Source organism: Styela clava, chromosome 5 (genome assembly GCF_964204865.1).
Source record: "Styela clava chromosome 5, kaStyClav1.hap1.2, whole genome shotgun sequence".
In the NCBI taxonomy this organism is placed as follows: Eukaryota; Metazoa; Chordata; class Ascidiacea; order Stolidobranchia; family Styelidae; genus Styela; species Styela clava.
The window spans coordinates 1,068,582-1,090,214 of record NC_135254.1 but is presented as its reverse complement, the minus strand read 5'-3'; the positions used below and the strand labels follow the sequence as shown (position 1 = coordinate 1,090,214).

The following is a 21,633-nucleotide window of genomic DNA, read 5'->3' as shown; positions in this document are numbered from 1 at the left end:
GTCCATTATGTTCAAACAATTTATGCTCAACAAAGTGAAAACACCTTGTGAAATAGAAGAACGAGGAGTTTTTCTGTAAAGGGAAATGTGGAATCAGTTAGGCGCCTGGCATTGGGGCCCCCTCCAACCACTCTGAGAACCCCCCTTGATAGGCTACGGGTCCCCGGTTGGGAACCGCTGTCATACCGATTTACTCGGAGACAGACGACATAACTGCCGCTCCATTTCTTGGGCATTGGACATTCAAATAGTTAAGAGTTATGCGCAAATCGTACTCCTGTTTTTGCACAGTTTAAGTCTTATAGTAATAATATAAATATATTTTCTGCATCTGTTATACTTTACGACGGCTATCTAGTAGTCTAAAGCAGGGGTGTGCAAGCTTTTTTATTGGCCAAATACAAGTAACTGGGTGAAGCCGCGGGCCGCACCTTTATTTAATTTAGGCTTTCTGGTAGTTGCAAGCACAAAAATTGCTTATATTTGCTATTGATCTTACGGCATTATTAGGGTTTCTTGCAGAAATAGTAGATTTAAAGCGCATAAACTTCTGAAGAAACTGCTATTTAAATTTTTTGTCACACCGACTTCAAACGAATGCAGTGAGAAACACGTTTTTGTAATATAAATCGTGTATTTTGCCACAGAATTTTGCTAGTTTGTTTTGCTAATATGACTGGTATGGGCTTTGCGACGATAAAGAATAAATACTCGTTTTGCGGGTACACCATTCGAAATTGTTATTTCTCCGCGGGCCGCACAACTTCTTCTTGCGGGCCGCATTCGGCTCGCGGGCCGCAGTTTGCACACCCCTGGTCTAAAGCGAAGCTGTCGTTAATTGTAGAATACGTTTGACCGTTATCTGCAAGTTAGACGCCTGACAATCAATTATTTTGATTGGTAGAATTACAAATTCCATTATGATAAAACAATTTATGCACAGGAAGGCGAAAACACCCGGTTACATACCGCACATGGTGCCCAAAATCGGCGAGGACACGAAAAGTTCGCTACCACAAGGTACAATATATCGCTTAGACTGGGTTTTATTCATACGTACAGCGCATAGGGCTACAAGGCGCAACTTTTAAAGCAATGTCGGTTTCAAGTGTAGGCGATGAAGCACTACCTGATTCATACATTTTCTTGCAAGGTTAGCATTGTTACAGGAACAAGAGAGCTACGCCCAAATATATGGACACGTCTGTTCGCAGTACAGTACGGTTCACCGTACCGTCGATCACAGTCTACAAATATATTCACACCAAGCGAAGCAGTACAGTAGGACACAAAACGGCGTCCGATGTCCGCAGAACGTTTAATGACGTCATAGCAAACAAAAACAAATCTCACAGAGCTAACAGAAATATTTAAAATGAATAAAAGTAATAGCCTTCTGGGGGAAAATTTTATCTTCAACAACTGAAAATTTCAAAGCAATTGGTGCAGTATTCGAAGAGAAAAGCGTTTTTTTAATATTTCCACTATGTGTGTTATTCTGTGTTAAACAACAAGAACAACATAATATTGAAACGATCGTTATGTCCACTACGTGTCCAATAAACAAGGAAATCGATGTTCGGAAAAATACGTAGTATTTTCAGGCAGCCCAGCAGAATAAAACAAACCCAGACAAGGAACATGCTCATAATATGAATATATTTCACTTCGATATGAAACTTCAAGAAATTGTGAAAATTCTATATACTACAAAAGTGCCGACTTATGCTTCATGCTATTTGCATTTTGTTTAAAAGGCTTCTTCCATATGCTCTTCTTAAGGAAGACTTATTGTCTTGGCCAAATAAGTTTTGTGTGTGTAACTGCATATTGTAGCCAACGTACAAATACAACAAAGTGACAAATAGCATCATCGGTACCTGTCTGTTTATTTTAAGGGGAGGGCTTATATTAAAATCATTTTTTCAAAAGTCAGGCTAAGTCTTATTTTCGAGGAAACACGGTAGGTACCGCCTGTTTAAATGAAATTATTCTGGCCAGTCACGCCTCATTTCTTATTCTAAAATTATTAAACACACGATAATAATAAATGACTTTCCTACAAAAGTTATAAAAAAGTGTAATTTTATCATTTATTAAATTACTGCCATGTAAACTGCAAAAAGTAAAATAATAAATGTCTTCACGATATAATTTGTCATAATGCAGTGGTTCCCAACCTCGCGGCCCCTGCTGGAGGCTTTTAGCACTCGTGGTCCCACTGTTTGTCATTCCAGTAGTATTTATAGTGTTATTTGATTGGTAGATTCCGAATCCCGTTATGTTCAAACAATTCATGCTCAACAAAAAAAAAACATCCTGTGAAATAACCTTGTCAAGCAATGAAATTAGGAAGAACAGGGGAGTTAACTCGTAAAGGAAAAATCAGTTTTGCGCCTAGCATTGTGGCCCTCCTTCAACCACTTTGTGGCCCCTTTGATGGGCCACGGGACCCCGGTTGGGAATTGCTGTCACAAGAAGATTGTTGATATTGAAAAATCCATTATTCCTAATACATTTCAAAATAATATGTTCAAATATATTCTAATTTGTGTTCAACAGAAGAAATTTGCAAAAGTCCAAATCTATGAAACTTTGTGGAGATTTGAATTTTGTTAAAGCAGCGGAATTTTATTTTTGTGTCGATTGTCGTAAGCTAAGCAACAAATAATAAATTTTGCTCGAAAATCTTGTGAATGTTCCAATAGGATAAAATTCAATGATCCCTAATGGATATTTCATAAAAACAACACCTATGTATGTTCGAAATCATTATTTCCAGATGGAAAAAGGAAGACCTAAATATAAATACTTAAAACTAGGGTATGGTGGCTCTAGTATAGTAGATACTAAAGTTCAACAGAGGAATTTGCATTTTAAGATGTTCATAGAGTTCCACTTGCAAAAGCAGCACAGTTGAGGTTAGCAATGGATTATCAGACATCAAATTTTACTTGGAAACTTTGAAAGTTCGAAAATGAAATTCAATGAACTCTAATGGATGAATATTTCATAAGTACATCGCCAGTATGTTAGAAACCATTACTCTTGATAGAAAACAAAGACACAGAATACCAACTTCTCCTCCCCAACAGTGTATGGTGACCCTAGCGTCGTAAATATCACATATTAAAGTCAATATAATGTTTAACAGAATTAATAATACAAATAAAAGTAATCTCAGGTAGACCTAGCTATTTATTGAGAACCCAGTAAATTAAAACAGCTTTGCCAATAGTATGATTAGCCAATTTGAATTATCTTGTTTGTAGGGAATATACTCCGAGCATGGGGATGTGCACTCACTCAGAAATAAAGAAGACTTCATGAACAAAAATTTTTCTAAATGAATTTGACCATTTTTACCCAAAAAATTCAATGAAATTTCACAAAACGCAACTCAAAATATTATAATTCCTTTGCGAAAGTGAAGTTAACCTATTCAAGCAGCAATTTTGAATACAATATTTTTTTGATGAACCTATCCCCCCCCCCCCTCTGTGCTTTGGTGTCCCTCTGGTTTTATTCCAACCAATTTGAAATATAAAAAAACAAACAAGTAATAATAAGCAGCATTTTGAAATACAATTTTTTTTATTAGCCTACCCCCCCCCCCCCCAATCCCCCCATGTTTCAACTGCAACCAATGTAAAATATTCGAAATTAAAAGAAGCATTTTTAGTAGAAATTTTTTTTCATTAGCCAGCCCCCCAATTCCCCCCCCCCTCTGTGTTTTGATTTTAAGTGCGGACTTTCCTATTGTCTGAGAACATGCTCCTAACTGTGTAAACTTGCAGAGAAAGAACAACTAACATCACGATGATGTTCAACGCGGACCAGAAGTTAACGCGCTCAAAATTTCGCTCAGCGATTCCTCGATCTTTGGCCTCAAACGCTCGTAATAAGCCTTGAAGTTGAGACGTCTTTCCGAGGTTCGATCGGATCACATTCATGGTGTCCTGGAAAAAGAGAAATTTGAATTAAAATGATTTACAGGCATATTATAACTAGGGGTACTACTGAAGTATGCGTACCAAGACAGCGGATACCGGAATGTAGTATGTGTACCATGTTAGGATGAGGCCATAATTCTATTCCTATATTCCTTACTTTAATTCTATTACAAAATCGGGACTAGCCAAGTGACTTCCGTAGTATTTGTACCAGAAATTATGGCTTAACCCTAACCTGGTACACATACTACGTTCCAGTGTCCGCCAGTCTCAAACAAAAAACTACAAATTATGTATGTTCCAATCACAGACATGCATAATGACATGACGAATTTACCGATGCTACCTCCAAAGATTGGAGCTTGTCGCCGTATTGTTCATCTGGTTCGACAGCGTCTTTCCAGCCCCCATCCTCTTCTTCTTCCTCCCCGGCAGAATCTTCAATGATCTCGAAAAATACGGTTTTCCCCGTCATACGACTGAATGAGTTGTCGAAACAGACAACGTAGTCGCCTTCAACTGTCGGGTCCACACTGAAAAAAAAATGAAAACATTTTGATAGGAACTTTTCATGATAACAAATCTTATCAAATGCACAAGGGTTTCTCCATGTTTTTGGAGTTCTACAGAAAAGGTTGGAAACCACTGTCCAGTGGCCTTTTCAGGAATAATAGTCATTTCATATCAGTACAGAGCCTTGTTTCCAAAAGAAAAACCTACGCTAACAAATATGGAATTGATAAGGATGTCTGTATCAGTTATACTCAAATGTAGTTATATCCGGCACAGTAAAATTTTTTGTTATGAATACCTTTCACACTTTAATCTGTACAAACATGCACCGACTATGGGTACTCCCGTAGTATGTGAACCAAGATGGCGGATACCAAAACGTAGCATGTGTACCAGGTTAGGGTTAGGCAATAATTTCAGGTACAAATACTACAGGAGTCACTTGGCTAGTCTCCGAACTCGCAATAGAGCTGAAATATGGAATAAAATTATGGCCTAACCTGGTACACATACTACGTATTGGTGTCTTCTGTCATCTTGGTTCGCACACTACAGCAGTACCCCCAACTATATGTGGAGCTAAAGGATATTATCTTTCCCGTTCAGCATTTAAGCAATAATTTCAAACATACCATTTCAAAATTTATGAAGATCCTTATTCAATGGAACTTACGTGTGTATCCCGTCCGTCTTTCTCATATCGCTGACAACAACCCGGCCATCCGGTGCTTGAATCATAAAGTTGATGTCGAGATCTCCCCCGTCTATGACCTGGAAAGAAAACAAAATTGCTCAAATAACGAATTTCACTCCAATTGGGGCTTTAGAAAGCGACCACTGAGATAAAAGAAATAATAAACCATCAGTAGCTAAAACATGATTGTAAAGATTGCTATCTTTGCGATTTAACTTTATATAACTATTTCATTGCACTTGTAGGGTCTAGTATAGTTTAGTACCACAAGTACTTCCAGTGGGCGCAGCATAACGAATTATATTATTCCTAACATGACTATATCATCCAAAAATTCGGCACTACGATGTCACAATCACGTCATATAGCTTGCCAATGTATAGCTACGATCGCCCGAAACAGCATCTACGCCGACCGTAACAAACTCTCAAACACAGGCTGTCTCTCTCATATCGGGACCGTTGCGACGAGAAAAATAGCTTGCTCGATTTCGGGTGATCGTAGGCGCGTTTCAGACGACCATTTGTACACTTTGGAGGTCTTGAATATGCCACTGTGACGTAATAGTGACATAATTTTTTGGTAAAGTAGTCAGGTGGGGGTTGGAATGACATATGAAAAAATTGTCGAGCCAGGCCGATTAGAAGTAGGCTATATGTGGTACTAAACTATACCAGACCCCACTAGTATTTTTCAACACTTTTGTTGGAGTGGGATCTGAATGAAACATTTAGGAAGCTCGATTGATTCCTGTGCAGTAGCTCATCGAATAAAAGCATCATTCAATCATCATTATTTGAGTGAGTTGTCAGATAAGCGAAATTCGATTTGTTGACTGTTTTTTGCTAAGAACATCCAATTTTTTTTTTTTCTGCAAATTAAATTATTTTCTTCTGAAATCCTATAATGCCGTTTTTAGATTACGATTCTTTGGTTACTGCGCAGCTTCATTTTATTCTGTACTGATATCGCACTACTAAGACATGCTATCTGCTGATCTGGGAAAGAATCAGCATTTATCCTCTTTAAAATTCGACAATATTGCTCAATTCTGCAATTTGTTAAACGTTGCATACTCCGATACTGTTGTTCCCCAACATCAAGAAAAATATCTGTAACTAGTTAACCATTACAACGAGAATATCGGTCAGAGACCGAAGACTTATCAATCGAAAGTTAGGGGATCCCCCAAAACAGCGCTCTTACTCCATAGTGACACCTTGTGTCCCATCACTAATTAATTATTAACTCGCTAATTATACAACATAATTCATCCAAAATCAATAGGCTCCTAGTACGACATATGATGAATGCACATGCAAAATCTGGAGCAGATTCAATCTCGCTTTCATGAGATACCGGTATCGCTTGCATCTAACAGACAAACAAATACCTATCAACATACTTACCGATTAAATTCGATAAGTAATAATGATTAACACTGTTTTCGGCTTTCACCTCCCAGGATAAATACAAAAATAACATCCTATTGCTATCAACAAACCTGAAATTCAATGTCCATTGCACGTCCTGCTTTGGTTGTTTCATAAAAGCATTCTCGTTTCATCGGCGAAATTTGAACGGTAAAGTCGACATCCCGGTACCCGAATGATCCTGCTACAATTACAGACAAATAGAAAACCAATTTGATAAACATTTTGTCTATTTCGTCTCAACTTCAAACAGAAAAAACTCCAATCTATGCTGAACGCCGGCGTACGGGAAGCAAACGACACGAAATGCGGAAATGAGAGCGTAGGGTCAGGGGTTAAAGTTGAATTCTAGTCGTGGCAACCGCCTCGATACCCTTTTTCAAGATCTTCAAATTATCGTATATTTCTTGCGCTGTATTTTAATTTAAGATCTGGTATTACTTTTATGAATGTAATATGTTTATCTTGTGGACAAGATCTGCCACAAATCCCCTTCAAAAAATTTTATTGATTAGGGATCTCAAAACTGGGGGTCCCGACCACGCATCAATTCCCGCCATACCGGTGGGTCGCGAAATGACATAATGGTGGTCGCGGTAAAGAGATTTCAACACCAACTATATTAAAACAAAATATCGATTCAATGTGAAAGATTGATACGTATATTCGTCAAAATTTGATCTTTTGTGTGAGAATATGCGAGCATCGATCATATTGAATGTATCGTCAATTTTATTTTTATTTTTCAATGGTTTCTGTTTTATCAAATTTTAATTTTAGTACCTAAGGTCACAAAAAAAATTGGCCGTGCGAAGTGAGTCATTTGGAAAAAAAGTTTGAAAGAACATGGGTATGGATAAAGTGGACGTTTCGGATGTGTACGCTCGTGCGATAGGTATTATTTTAATTTTTTATCTACGAAATGAAACCATGGCTCGTTTTATTATTTTTCTGTTGTTATTATTAATTTTCTTGTTACTTTATGAAAAAATCGCTTTTCTCATTCACTAATGGACCTTGACTTTGAAATTATCATTATTACGATATAATAAGTTATACTTATACGATATTTTTCAGTTGTTTATTATTGCTATAATCCTATTTTACACGATTACAGGATTAGGATCAATTGGAGATTGAATAAATGAAATGCTCTTTATGTATATTGAGGTAGAAATAAAGAGCACGATATCGGAATTCAACGGAAAAGGTTGGGAACCACTGGACCATACAAATCCAATCAACGAAAGCAAGAAAAACCAGACTCCGTACACCACCGATAGAATCGCACGTTTGTCGCGAGTTGCTTTGTTGATTAGAATTCGTGTTTTCTAGTTTCTTTCCAGCAGATATCAGCAGAAAATCATCATGACTACGCTTCCTATGAACCCGAAACCATTCATAAATTCATTGACTGGAAAACCTGTCATCGTGAAACTGAAATGGGGAATGGAATATAAAGGATATCTCGTGTCTGTGGACGGGTAAGAACTGATTTATTTAGTTAACAGGATAAATCGGGCCTTGCCAAATAAAAGCTCAGATTTTATTTTACCCTGGAAGATAGGGAAACCGTTAGGACAGATAATCCTGTAATAATTGATGCGATGGCAAGCGTATCCATGGCTTTCAAAATGATGCATCAAACATAGCCGTTTCTTCACAACTTTTACCTTAAAAAATTAAAGTATGGCACAGTTCTACGATTCCAAGAATAACCTCCAACATTTAAAGACATCATTTAAAATAGTGACTGCAAACCTCTGGCACCTCTATATCACCACAAACTGGAATTACGCAATAAATTAAATGGAAGTGGAATCTAAAAAAATTGGAATCCACAGAAAAAAGCGCGGCGATGTGGCTCAACGGGTTAAGCGTTAGGAATACGGTCGCCACCACACTTCTAATTACTCTGCGTGGGTTCGCAGGTTCGAATCCCATGCAGAGATGGTTATGTGCGAGAGGATTGCTGGACTCCTCGCCGTCATTGGGTGGATCACGTAACCGCTGGTCGGTTACGGCTTCCTCCACCACCAAGTCCATGCTTCCGAAAACAAACAATATATCTAATCCCATACCCAACTTGGAATGGTAACCGGACGAGAGGCCGTGGCTCGCCATATGGATAAGCCGTCTTATCGGCTTTCCTCTCCCCCGGGATAAATATGTAAATCCTATCCTAATTTAATTTACCAAAGAAAAAAAAATTAGTTTAACATAGAATTCAAGAGTTTGTCGTCACGATTGGTTTATACTATTATCGCAACGAACATGAAACAATCTTACGCAACTGGCATTGTACGAGATGCCCTTATTTCAGAGACAAAGCGGGTATTTGTTTTATTGAACCAAATCTTGGAATCGTAGAACTTTGTTTCACTGCAATGTGCCAGTCGCTGAGCTGAGTGGTAGCAGTTTGTCATATGATTTTGTTGTCTCATCAAAATTCCTCTTTGAGATAAATATAAAAATGTCATATCTCAGTTGAAAACTTCAAATAATTTTTAAGTCTGGTTCCCCCTTTTCATGTAACAACTAACTGATTGTGGCTGGATTTCAGCCAATTTGACCGTTTTTTTTCTCCTGGATAAATCTTATCTCAAGTTAAAACTTTAAACAATATTCCAGGTATATGAACATGCAACTGGCAAACACAGAAGAATATGTTGACGGGGCTTTATCAGGACATCTCGGAGAAATATTGATTCGTTGTAATAACGTACTTTACATCCGGGGAGTAGAAGAAGATGATGAAGAAGGAGAAATGAAAGAATAATCCTCCCCGGGAATTCCTTTCTATACTGAAGACTTCCAAACCTAGATACAACACTTTTTTTTTTTTCGAAAAGAATCATTAAATTTTGAGCTTTTGGGACTTAGTTGAATGTCCGAATGTTTTATCTAATCATAAACTTCTCTGCCATTATGGCTTTTCTCGAGATCATTCATCCTCACGCCTTAGATTTTGTTCCAGAGTGAGAATTGATACCTTTTAACTTAATAAGTATGCCTAATGCTTTCAGAAATCTGCAGCATTAAGCTTGGACTTTTTATATTTTTCCCACTGGTTTGGTGATCGCATCTACGATGGTTTTTACATGGGTCATTATATCGAATTTCAATAATGGAAACATTGTCATATGTGTTATGTGAGCTGTTAAAAATGCTTAGTAAAATTGCTTTCGTCTTTTAAATTTTGTTTTTGACTTTTTGACTTGTTCTGATTTAAAGCATTTGACCTTATTACGACAATATATTTGAAAATGTGCTTAGGAATTCTTATTGGCCACCCTTGGTTTAAATTCATTTTCTAAACTAATTTCAACAGATTTTGCAAATTCACTCATTTTAAAATGTATTATGAATTGCAGATTATTCTTTTTGACCACCCTTGGTACAAATATCATTTCCTAAATTAATTCCCACAGGTTTTTTGAATTCACTGAATATAGATTGATTTTTATGTGTTCCTTGTTCAACATCATAATTCAGAATGTAATTGGTAAAGAATACTATTGGGTTTTGACCATTCATCAGTTTGTAACATTCTCTAACTAATCTAAATTATTAGATATCATTTCTTTTTTCCTGTCTAAAGCTCTGATGAGAGTAGAAATGTTCAACGGGGAGGAAATTCCTAAAATTCTTGTTTTTGGGACCAAAATCATAATGTATCTGGTATGACAGATTAAAAAAAGTTGATTTTTTTGGCAACCCCTGGGTTTAAGTAAGCCTTTGTTAAATAAAGCGTTTTCACCCAGTTGTTTGTATTTGGCGCTCTTTTTAAAGGTTGCACATCCCTGGTTTAAATAATATTTTTAAACTAATTCATTGACTTATTTGTGTTTTGGGCTGAGAATTCTGGCAACCCAGAAATTTTATTTTAAAATGTATTTGGAATAATAGTTTATTCATTTCATCATTTTTGCGTTTATTCTGTCCAACTTTTTTTCTAACTTTTAGACTTTAAATAATATTTTAGAAAATGGTTTTCTATACCTGCAGTGGCTGTGGAGAATCTTTAAAAAAAAACAAAGTCGAAAAACATGTTTATACTTGCCGCGGATGCGAATATTTAACCTGCATTGATTGTAGTTGTGATTTTTACGGCGACGATTACAAAAACCACACTTCGTGCATCACCGAAGATCAAAAATATTCTGCTAAAGGTACGGAATTTAAACCAAATAAAGGTGACGTTAAGCAACAAAAATGGCTTGATAATATTGACTCGATTCTGTCGGATTCTAACTCAAATTTGAGCTCAAAAGCGAAACAACTTATTGAAAATCTAAAAAACTACGATAATATTCCAAGAAAACGCCCAAAATTCCTCAATTTTTTGAAAAATAGTTTGAGAATGTATGATTCGAAACTTGGGGAGGAAATTTGGTCGGCTTTTTCTGCAGCAAACGGAAAAAATGATGTCAAAAATTGTAAAGGGGAGTCAAATGGGGATTCCCGGGAAGAAGAGGGTGTTAAAATAAAGGAAGTTGAAAAAACTGCTGAATCAGCAAAAAATGATTCCGAAATTGTCAATAAAAAAGATAAAAAAAAGAAAAAACTGAAATTGGATGAAAACGTTTCAAATAATCTTGAAAAAGATGAAATTTCAGCAGAAAAACCCAAGAAAAAAAAGACTTTGAAACATAAAAGAGAATTGAAAGACAAAAATGAGAGTTCAGTGAATATCTCGTTAAATGAAGACAATGAAAATGCTGGAAAAGAATGCGAAAACTCTCGTAAAATAAAGAAGAGAAAACTGGACACCACTGAAAATTCTGGAAAATCTAAGAAAAAGAAGAAAGATATAAGGAATTGTAAAGAAAACAATAAAATAGGAAAAACTGAAATTCAGAAAACCGATGAAAATAGTGGGAAGGATGAAATTATAATGAAAAGTGCTGATAATTTGGTGCTAAATCACGAAGAAAATGCTGCTATACTGAAGAAAAAAAAGAAGAAATCTAAAAAAGGCAGAAACGGACTCAAAAATGCTGATAATGGGATTACTGATGAAAGTTTGATAAAAATTGACAATTCGGAATTAAAAAATGTGGGAGTTGACTCGAAAATAAAGAAAAAACACAAAAAGAAAAAAATTAAAACCGAAGTTGATTGAGAAATATTTCTTTCTGCTCCTCCCTGCTTATTACCCACCAGCTATTTGCTCCGAGCAAAGCAATGGACAAGGCGAGTTCTCCGTACTTAGGGGCAAATTTTGAAAACAATATTGATTAAAAATTTTACATAGACATAATTGGTTTTTAGACTGGAAATCAACCATGGTTTGATCAGCAATATTTACCGAACTATTTTAAATAAAAGTTGAAAAAAAGTTGATGTTTTTTTCATATATTCTCAAAACAGTTATTTTCAATTTTTGGCTTCTTGGATTAAAGGCTTTGTATTGCTTATTGTGCTGGATCCAGTAATATTTCCTCTTTGAGTAGAGCTCTAAAGAAGAAGAAAAAATGATATATAATTCAGACTAGAGAATATTACCAATTACTAATTTTTTAAATAAACTTACCGGTACTAATAAATGGCCAAAACCTTATGATCCACTGTACTGAATTATAGGGCCATGTTTAAACAAAGAACACATAGAAGCCCATGTATCTACTGTTTCAAATGCCTTGAGGTAGAATTTACATATTTATCTTTTTTTTTGGGGGGGGGGGGGTGGTAAGGCAGCTTATTTGTGTGGGAAACCACGCCTCTCGTCCAGTTATCAGTCTATGTCGGGTATGGGATAACTTGACCAGGTATATGCTTCAGATTCATGGACTTGATGGTGGAAGAAACCGTAACTGACCGGCGGCGAGAAGTCTAGGACTTCTTTCGCAAATAATTAACATTTTATGTTGACAATATACTCAAAACGAAGGTGATGCTATTTAATGCGATATCTGTACTTGTTCACCATTAACTGTTCCCAATTTGGAGATATGGCGGAAAGTGATACACGTAGCGTGTATCTTACATCCAGCCTACTTCAATATTTTGTTTTTGTAGTTGTCAATATTAAAAACTTGGCCTCACATAAATACGATGTCGGAAAAGGTAACAAAAACTATCAATGTCTGTAAAGCTCCTGTAGCTATGGCTGGGTATTGATTGATGTTTGTTTAGCCATAACAAATTTTATTACAAAATATGCTACCGTAAAAGCGCCTAACTTCGGACAGTCCCTAACTTCGGACAAAATTTTTGAACGGCCATATCTTGGCTAAAACGCGCCGTATATTGCTAATTTTAATTATTATAGGTTGTGCTGTTATATCTACATCTATTCTCATCTTTTTTAATGTTGCATAATTATTTTTTTGGTAAAAAAACGGAAATTTTGCCGAAAATTGACTGCCCGGCATTCAACGGCGCAGAGCGTCGCTCCTACTGAAGCTATCGTCGTCAAAATACCATCATTCGGTAGAGGGCGACAACAATGTATATAATTTATTTGAGTGATCGCAAGATGTCGTACGAGATTTAAATAAAATCTAAAATTCTGAATTATAAATTCCGTAAGAATATTAAGATTTCACGCAGCGTCAAAAATTACGTCAACCTCACGTAGATTATTTTTCGCTCACCTACGAAACGACGTCACACTGCGTCGCGGAAATGAATTTTGACGCCAGACACAACGGAGCCAATATGACAATTTCCGTTAAGATAAAGACGGCGTTCCAACGTAATATTTTTGTATTTTGTTCGGTCATGTATGAATATATGCCAAAATTACATTAATGAAAATACATGTCACACTTAATCGATGACGTTAAAAATCGAATATATAAAACTATGATAATTCCAACGTCCATATGGCACAGTGCACTGCACTTAACCATTATTTTATGATTAGTAGTCGAAATGACAGTTATTGAATACGGCCTGGGTGAATTTTATTCAATCGAAATTAAAAATAAATTTAATCTCCAACAAATAAACGGGACCTACATGTTTACAAGATTAAGTTGAATTTTAAATTAAACTTTACAATCGGATTTACCGTGTGTTTGATATAAATTATCATTTATAAAGATAACCGCGCAGAATAAAAAAAAGCTATCTGTCGAGAATATTAATACTTCAAAGACTTCGATAGAAGCCCGTTAAAATACTTCATTGTGGATTGAAACGGTTTGTATCAGATATATTTACGTATGCATTTCCTGATTAAAATGACTAACGTGTTATTATACTCATCTGAAGTATCGAAAATAACGAACGAAAGATGTAAACATAGGACCACGGAAGTTTCAAATAATGCATTTTCGTCGTGACGTCAATGTTACGTTACGACGACGATCGAGCGTCTTATCTTCACGCAACGACGTGATTACCTCATCCGCATCGGAAGCCTCTTTCTCTCTGTGCGTCGCGGTTACGCAGTGAAGAAAATGACTGTCCGAAGTTAGGGCAGTGAAGGATAACGGTCAAATGGCAAGAAATATCGATTATTTCAATAGTAAAAATAGTCCAATTGAACCGAAATTTGCAGGGAATGTAAATTACCGCACGAATGTTTTACCGAGCGCCGTTTTGGCGCCGTTTGGACAATAAATGGCCGAGTTATTGACGAAAATATAGTAATTTTGTCCGAAGTTAGGCGCTTTTACGGTACCCTTGTGATTATAGAATTAACACTGACTAGGTATGACCATATATATATTATATACACAAAATTCGATAAGATAACTCATTCATGGATTCTATGTCAACCCATTCGTATAGTTCGCCCTTATTTGTTTCAGATGCCCTTAATTGTGAATAAAGCCGTAGCCGACTTTAGATCCGTATTTAGCCGTTGCCCAAGGATGCTTGAACTAGATACAGCGATAAGTAAGAATAACATAATCTCTTTTAACGATTGTACACCGTGCTAAGCGTTAGGAATACTCTCGCCACCGCACAAGTGGTTCCTAACCATTGTTCAAGCGACCCGAATTTTTTGAAAAATAAATTTAGAGAAATCTCGTAACCCAAGGATATGCTCAAATACCAGACGGTATGTAATGCTTATACCTTAAATCAGGGGTTCCCAAACTTTATTGCTCACGGGCCAAAATCAGAACGGGAAGCATGTTTGCGGGCCAGAAGAGTGTAGCGCCCGTAAGTGTACGACGGTTTAGCTGGGGCTCAGTGGATTCACTTTCATTTGACATTTTTTTAAAACTTGTTTGTTTGACTCATAATTGCGCTTGATGTTGTATTCCTTCAGAACTGGAATAGTTCGTTGGCAAAGAAGACAAATCGCTAAAGTTTGATTTGACATCTCTAAGATTTCTTAAATGGCTCATAACTAAATTACTCCCTATGTAATCCTAATACCGGTACGTATAATTGAAATGCCGGTGTAATTGAATTGTGACGATAAACACGTGCTTAAACTGTGATAATGACATAACAATTATCGGTATCTAGATCGCAAAAAGTAGAAACAAATTCTGTTGAACACTATTTCACTTAAGCTCGGCGGATCATTTTAAATCGTCACGCGGGCCGGATTTGACCCGCGGTTTGGGAACCCGTCTTAAATGGCTCGGCGGTGTGGCGCATCGTGCTAAGCGTTAGGAACATGCTCGCCACCGCATCTCTGATTACCTTTCGTGGGATCGCAGGTTCGAATCCCATGCGGGGATGATTATGTGCGAGAGGATTGCTGGACTCCTCGCCGCCGTAGGGTGGTTCACGTAACCTCTGGTCGGTTACGGTTTCTTCCACCATCAAGTCCATGCTTCCGAAAACAAACTGGACTGGTAACCGGACGAGAGGCCGTGGTTCGCCATAAGATTAAGCCGTCTTATCGGCTTTCCTCTCTCTTAGGTTAAATATGTAAATCCTATCCTATCCTATGGGGTTACAAAATTACCTGACTGACTAATAACAGCGAATGCCAAGTTTCTACGCTGGGACACTTCACACATACACGATTACTATTGAGCAAGACTTCAATACTAAATAAACGGTACTCTCGAAGTATGTGAACCAAGATGGCGGACAACGGAATGTAGTATGTGTACCAGGTTGGGTGTATGCCATAATTTTAAGTACAAATACTACGGGAGTCGATTGGCTATTCACCGAACTCGTAATAGAACTAAAATTGGAATACAATTATGGCCTAACCTGGTACACATACTACGTTCCGTTGTCCGCCATATTGGTTCACGTACTTTGGAAGTACCGAATAAACAATAAATTTACTAGGAAATAAAAGCAGTGATTTTAAGGGTTTTGTTGAATAAACAAACGACCTTCGAAATTTCTGGGTCGTGACCTATGGGTGGAGAAACTCTGGTCTATCCTCTTCAGACGAAACCAGGTATGAATGAATCAAACAGTCAAATTATCGCGTCTAAAGCAATTTAGAATTATTGCCCGATTTTAAGAGAGCCAATTAAACAGCGGATGGACTCAAAGTACAGCGGTCACTTTTGTTTGTTTAGGGCGGTCGTGTCAAGGTTTACGTTTATCGATTCGCAGGTTAATTAAAAGACAGTAATTTGACTTTAAAAATATGGGACCTATTTAGAGGAGAAGATAGCGGTGGGAAAGGTTATATTGATTCAGTCATTTGAATGGAGCCTTCTGTAGAGAGCGATTAGGCTGCCGTATAGACCAGGGTGGTCCAAACCCAGGCCCGCGGGCCACATGTGTATGTTACAGTATGTTATTGATGAATATGTGATCTCAATCGCTATCAGGGGCATAGCCAAGAAGGGGAGGTTTTATAATTGTCAAGTCAGAACGTATCAGGTGGCGGGTCAAACCTGGAAACGTGGTTTTCAAAGAGTTTTAAATGAGTTTCAATATACGAAAAATGAATCCTCCGCAGCCTATTGGACTGCCATAGACAGCAGGTTAGGGATAGATATATGGTCCCAAACGCCAATTTGAATTTGGCTTAGATGTTTTGTATTAGATTTATGCAAAGCATGTCATGTTGATGTAGCTGAAGCAACGACATACATTAGTAAAAAAAGACGTAGAGCCATCCCTGTTGTTAGTTCGATACATAAGTGAACTGCACATAAAAACTACTGTATTTTTCTATCTTTGAAGGATGTTCAGGTAGTGATAGAAGCAACTCGCACTCTTTCGGACTATGCGCAGTTCGAATATTTCATAATGTTTCGCCTTCTAGTGAAAATACAATCTTCAGCTACTGAAAATTTCGAAGCAATTGGTCTAGTCTACTATTTTTTCATAACGATAAGAAGAAAAAAAAATAAATACCACATTTTCTTCTCTCAGACGTTTTAGATTAATCACTAAAAACGTGTAGGAAAGATTTCTTGCTATCGACTACGTCAAAAAAATTCGCGATATCGACTAGGTCTTAATTCAAGAGGAGGTCTATTTTAAAATAATTTTTAAAATTCAGGTCAGGTCTTGTTTTCGTGTAAACACGGTAGGTAAGCTGTAAAATATAAAGTAGATCTGCATTAGTTTTACGAGATAAATTACACTCGCATTATCTGACAAAATGACCCGGTCTTAGGTTTTATTTGTCAAGTTGTATTTTACGACGCTCATTCACGCCTCACAATCTGACGTTGCCCTTTGCGAGAAACCACTCTAACGATATGAAAGTGGCTGTGACAGTGGCATATTTGGGGTATGACAGCCATGGGCGCTGTTTAGACAAGGGAGAAAAAAACAACAAAAACTCTCGATCTTAAAAATGTTGCAAAAAAATAGTTGAAACTCGAATAAAAATGTTTTTATTTGTGTATCTCCGGTGTGGTAGCCATGTCTCATGTCATGGCCGCTGAAACGGGCGGGAAGTTGTAACCGTAAAATGTTTCAATTCAATAATCCAAATTTGAAGTACTTGAAACTCGTAATTTTACCTAAATTATAACGTGGAAATACCTCAATTCAATAACAGTCGTTACAAATTGTAAATCCACAATAAATGGGGCACATTTTAAACTTTGCCGTGGATGCCATTTTACGTAGGCACGCCACTGGGCTGTTATTTCCTTGCAAAAAAATGATACCTCCGAAGTATGTGAACAAAGATGGCGGACACCGGAACGTAGTATGTGTACCAGGTTAGTGTTAGGCCATATTGTATTCTAATTTCCCTATTTTATTTTTATTACAAGTTCGGGGACTAGCCAAGTGACTCCCGTAGTATTTGACCTGAAATTATGGCCTTACCTTAACCTGGTACACACACTACGTTCCAGTGTCCGCCATCTTGGTTCACATACTTCGGGAGTACCCCTAAAATCTTACATGCTGCAAACCGTTGGTGCAAAGACCAAAAACGTCATTTCCTGTATTTCACTACTTGCGTAGGATAAGATTGCTGAGTAAATATAAAAGGAAGGAAGCGTAATAAGACGAGGCGCTGCTTAGTGATTCGTTCGTAACTATGTGAGTCTTAGTAAATGGAAAACCTAAAACGGCTTGCGAGGTTCACAAAGTTAGAGAGATTTAGAAGGTATTTTCGGGGTAAGGATATATAGATGAAGCCGGCTTTTTCGATGGGGCATAAGTTCCTACCTCCCTTTTCAGCACCATTTTGTTTATTATCGAGAGATTTATATGAAATCCGACGTTTTCTAACTTACTATCATTATTATTTTCACCAAATGAACCAACCGAGATAGATGGGAATGCGCGCTGACATAGCTTAGATAGATAACTTCGACTGCAAAGTAAGTCTGTAGAGAGATCCTAATTGTTAGATAGCAGGGGCTGCCTTTATTTAGCCTTGTTCGGAGCAAAAGGTACGAGTAGACCAACCTTCGTATCACGTCAATATACGAGAGTACAAAAAATAATTTGCCTCTTTAAAAATAATAATTTTGGTCTGGCTAGAATCTTGTAAGAATATTGATTCAAAGTGATTTAATTGATCAAAATCTGTGGTTGTAGAGTTTTTAAAATATAAATTTTGTAAAGACCCAAGCGAGCCAAGAGTATGCTAAAATATTAACAGCATGTAGTGTTTTATCCCCGCAAAAATTATTAATATGAAATAATAATTTTTACATGACATGTATGCCTGCATATGATATATACAGTAGTTACACGTCAATGTGGTGGAGTATTATTCAAAGTAAATCTTTCAAACAAATTATGAAGTATTGCAATCGCGGCGGCCTGGTGAAGTGTAAAGTAATAGAGTTCAGGCACAACAGTTTACACATATCGGGTTTAAGCCAGGAAATTCCATCAAAATAATAATAGCTCATCGTTAGATATCGGTTTCTACTTGCACAGGTAATTTTTTCGTATCGAATAGCGCTAATAAGCATCGTATATACAATATATCACGCGAAAAAGCTCTTCGGACGAATATTTTAATAGCATTGTAATACTTTTGTTACGCCACACAAAGAATCTATTCAGCAATAATAGTGTAATAATGTTTATTGTGGAAATTCAATACCTTCCTATTGTTCGTAATTTTCCCACAACGGCCGATATGGAAGTCTTTGTAACGTTAGTTGGATTTATAGTATTGCAAGCACAACTGCCTATTAGCAAATTTTGGCGTAGACGAGAGGAAATCCCATAACTTGGATTAGGTATAGCTTAAATTTAATTCGAATTCTACATCGCGAGATGTAGAAAGTCTTGTAACGTTAGCTTGGGATTTTGCAATGCGGATTATTTTGAAAATAAATTTACTGAAAGCATGGTCTGGCGCACTCACTCAAAAATAAATTTACCATAACATACGCGCAACGAGTAATAAGCATACAGTTTGGGCGCCTAATCTCATGCAAAATCTGTCAAAAAAAATTCTGTGTAAATTCGAAACTTTGGTAAGTATATATCGTTTGCTTTATACGGCCTGTGCTTACCATGGATAGGCCGATGTTAGATAGTTTTGGTTTGGATATTGCAATGCTAGTTACCTAGTGATGCGAGATTCTAGGAGAAGAAATGTCGATAATATGGGTTAGCTATATAGTAATTTGAATGTCACATCGAGATATATAGGAGATTACAAGATATGTAACGTTAGTGAGAATTCTAGTAACATACTTACAACTGGTAATAAGCAAAGTTAGGCAACGTTAATATTGGGTGCCTAATCCTATTTAAAACCTGGCAAAGTTTGTCTGCGTATAACTTCGAAACCTTGGCTAAACTATATTTTTTGCTTCTTACCAACTGCGCTTACTTTGAACAAGCCTTGTAGCAAAAACGCCCCGTGTTAGATATTTTGGATATTGCGAAGGGATTTATCTAGTAATGTGATATATAGAAGAATTTGGAACGTTAGCTAGATTCTATGTCACACACGCACAACTAGAAAGAAGCGAACGTGATATTTGCGTACATATGCAAGGAAAGTCGATAATGTGGATTAGCTTTAAAATATTTAAATTAAATTTGTATTCCACAGAGTCAGTTTTTTAGTGAAACGAGCGCAACCGATAATAAGCAAATTGGATGGTTATGCCAACGATTTGATCAGTGCTGACCATAGGTCACCTATGTAGCCGCAGTTGAACCCTCACCACTTCCGGTTTCTGGTATTGAAATTAAATTATTATAAATTATAACCCTGTACAGGTCAGCGTATTTATTCTTTATCGACAAAACTAGTAAAGTAAAAGTACATTATTCGTGATTTCGTAATTAGTTAAAATGTAAAAAAAGAGTAAAGACGAATTCATTTCTTATTACTAAAATCTTAAAAAGTTCTGATTGTTATTTTGAATGTTCTCATGAATCTGAATTAAATAAAAAGTAAGAATAATATCTTACCAGCGACTTTATTCACCTTTACCTACTGAAAATTCAGAATCATTTGGTTGAGTTGCGGAGTTTTTTTTCCACAATAACAACTCAAGCATCCTAATAAGACTAACAACAGAATTTAGTCAATATACATGTTTAGGTTTTTGTCTTCAAACCAAAGCTCTATAACAGTGTTTCCCGACCTATGGGTCGCTTTTTCAACAAAAACTTAAATGTTACTAATTTTATTTTCTAGTAAAATTTATTGTTTATTTTATATTTGGTATTGAAGTTTTGCTTAATAGTAATTGCACATGCATCGCCTACTCATTTTGTTATACAGTACTATGATTGAGGTGAGGTCATAGACCGAATATGTACAATCTGCAATCCCAACACGATTGATCCCAACGCTTTAACGGTTTAACCCAAGTATAAATACCACAAAATTCATGTTATTTTTCTGTGATTTTTTATGTTTATGTTCTTATAATTAAAAATTGGCTGATTAGTAATCGCACTTGTCCAAAATCAATAACAGAATATGTCGATTTCAACCCACGTCAACAAGGATGTGCATTCAAGCTTGAAGTGTTTGGATGGTTTGGCTAAGTTAATCCAGGGTTTCAAACAAGAGTGAATTTACTTGGTGAAGTGGTTACAAATATCTTAGGTGTTGGAGGTGTTATATATTTGGTACTCCTGAAGTATGTGAACCAAGATGGCGGACACCGGAATGTGGTATGTCTACCAGGTTAGGGTTAGGTTGTAATTTCATTCCAATGTTTTTTATTTTAGTTCTATTGCGAGTTCGGGGACTAGCCAAGTGACTCCCGTAGTATTTGTACCTGAAATTATTGCCTGACCTGGTACACATACTACGTTCCGGTGTCCGCCATCTTGGTTCACATACTTCGGGAGTACCAAATATTTTGCTGTTAGCGATAACACTTTCTGTAAATTGTGGCAATTTGTAATGTGTTAGGTGTTTGACTAATCATCTACCAATATACGCCACTTTCTAGGTATTTAAATTTGATTTTATTTAGGTTAGAAATATTCGCAACTTCCAGTATCTTTGGATATTATTTCTCAGTTTGTCTATTTTTGATCTCTTCATTTCTTCATCACTTTGCATAATAACTATTTTTTCGCTGTTTTGACCAATAGCCAGTGTCAGGTAGGTAGCTACATACTGTAAACTTAATTTGTAAGGGCCGGGATACCAGCTCGAGATATATAACCAACGATGCCAATAAAGTTAGACCTAACGCTTCTAACTGATACCAACATTTTAAACATTTTGAGCGAGCCCTAA

At 36.6% G+C, this 21,633-nt stretch overlaps 3 protein-coding genes across 4 annotated transcripts; 2 read left to right on the top strand and 1 right to left on the bottom strand.

Moving 5' to 3' along the window:
* Positions 1-1,640: 1,640 nt before the first annotated feature.
* On the bottom strand, positions 1,641-6,898 carry LOC120331454 (transmembrane emp24 domain-containing protein 5-like). Of its 2 annotated transcripts, none has more exons than XM_039398541.2 (4): positions 6,665-6,898; positions 5,140-5,237; positions 4,291-4,486; positions 1,641-3,959 (listed from the first exon to the last, which is right to left on the bottom strand). In XM_039398541.2, the coding sequence occupies exons 1-4, from the start codon at positions 6,815-6,817 to the stop codon at positions 3,741-3,743; spliced, it is 666 nt and encodes a 221-aa protein (XP_039254475.1). In that variant the 5' UTR covers positions 6,818-6,898; the 3' UTR covers positions 1,641-3,740. The 2 variants fall into 2 exon arrangements, with proteins under 2 accessions (XP_039254475.1, XP_039254483.1); XM_039398549.2 differs by having other exon boundaries at positions 4,300-4,486; positions 6,665-6,897.
* A 966-nt stretch (positions 6,899-7,864) lies between these two features.
* On the top strand, positions 7,865-9,703 carry LOC120331443 (small nuclear ribonucleoprotein F-like). The gene is made up of 2 exons (XM_039398529.2): positions 7,865-8,077; positions 9,225-9,703. Exons 1-2 carry the CDS (start codon positions 7,962-7,964, stop codon positions 9,370-9,372), a joined length of 264 nt encoding a protein of 87 aa, XP_039254463.1. The 5' UTR covers positions 7,865-7,961; the 3' UTR covers positions 9,373-9,703.
* A 181-nt stretch (positions 9,704-9,884) lies between these two features.
* On the top strand, positions 9,885-12,253 carry LOC120344534 (uncharacterized). Its single transcript, XM_039398517.2, has one exon. The coding sequence runs from the start codon at positions 10,582-10,584 to the stop codon at positions 11,716-11,718; it is 1,137 nt and encodes a 378-aa protein (XP_039254451.2). The 5' UTR covers positions 9,885-10,581; the 3' UTR covers positions 11,719-12,253.
* The last annotated feature ends 9,380 nt before the right edge of the window (positions 12,254-21,633 follow it).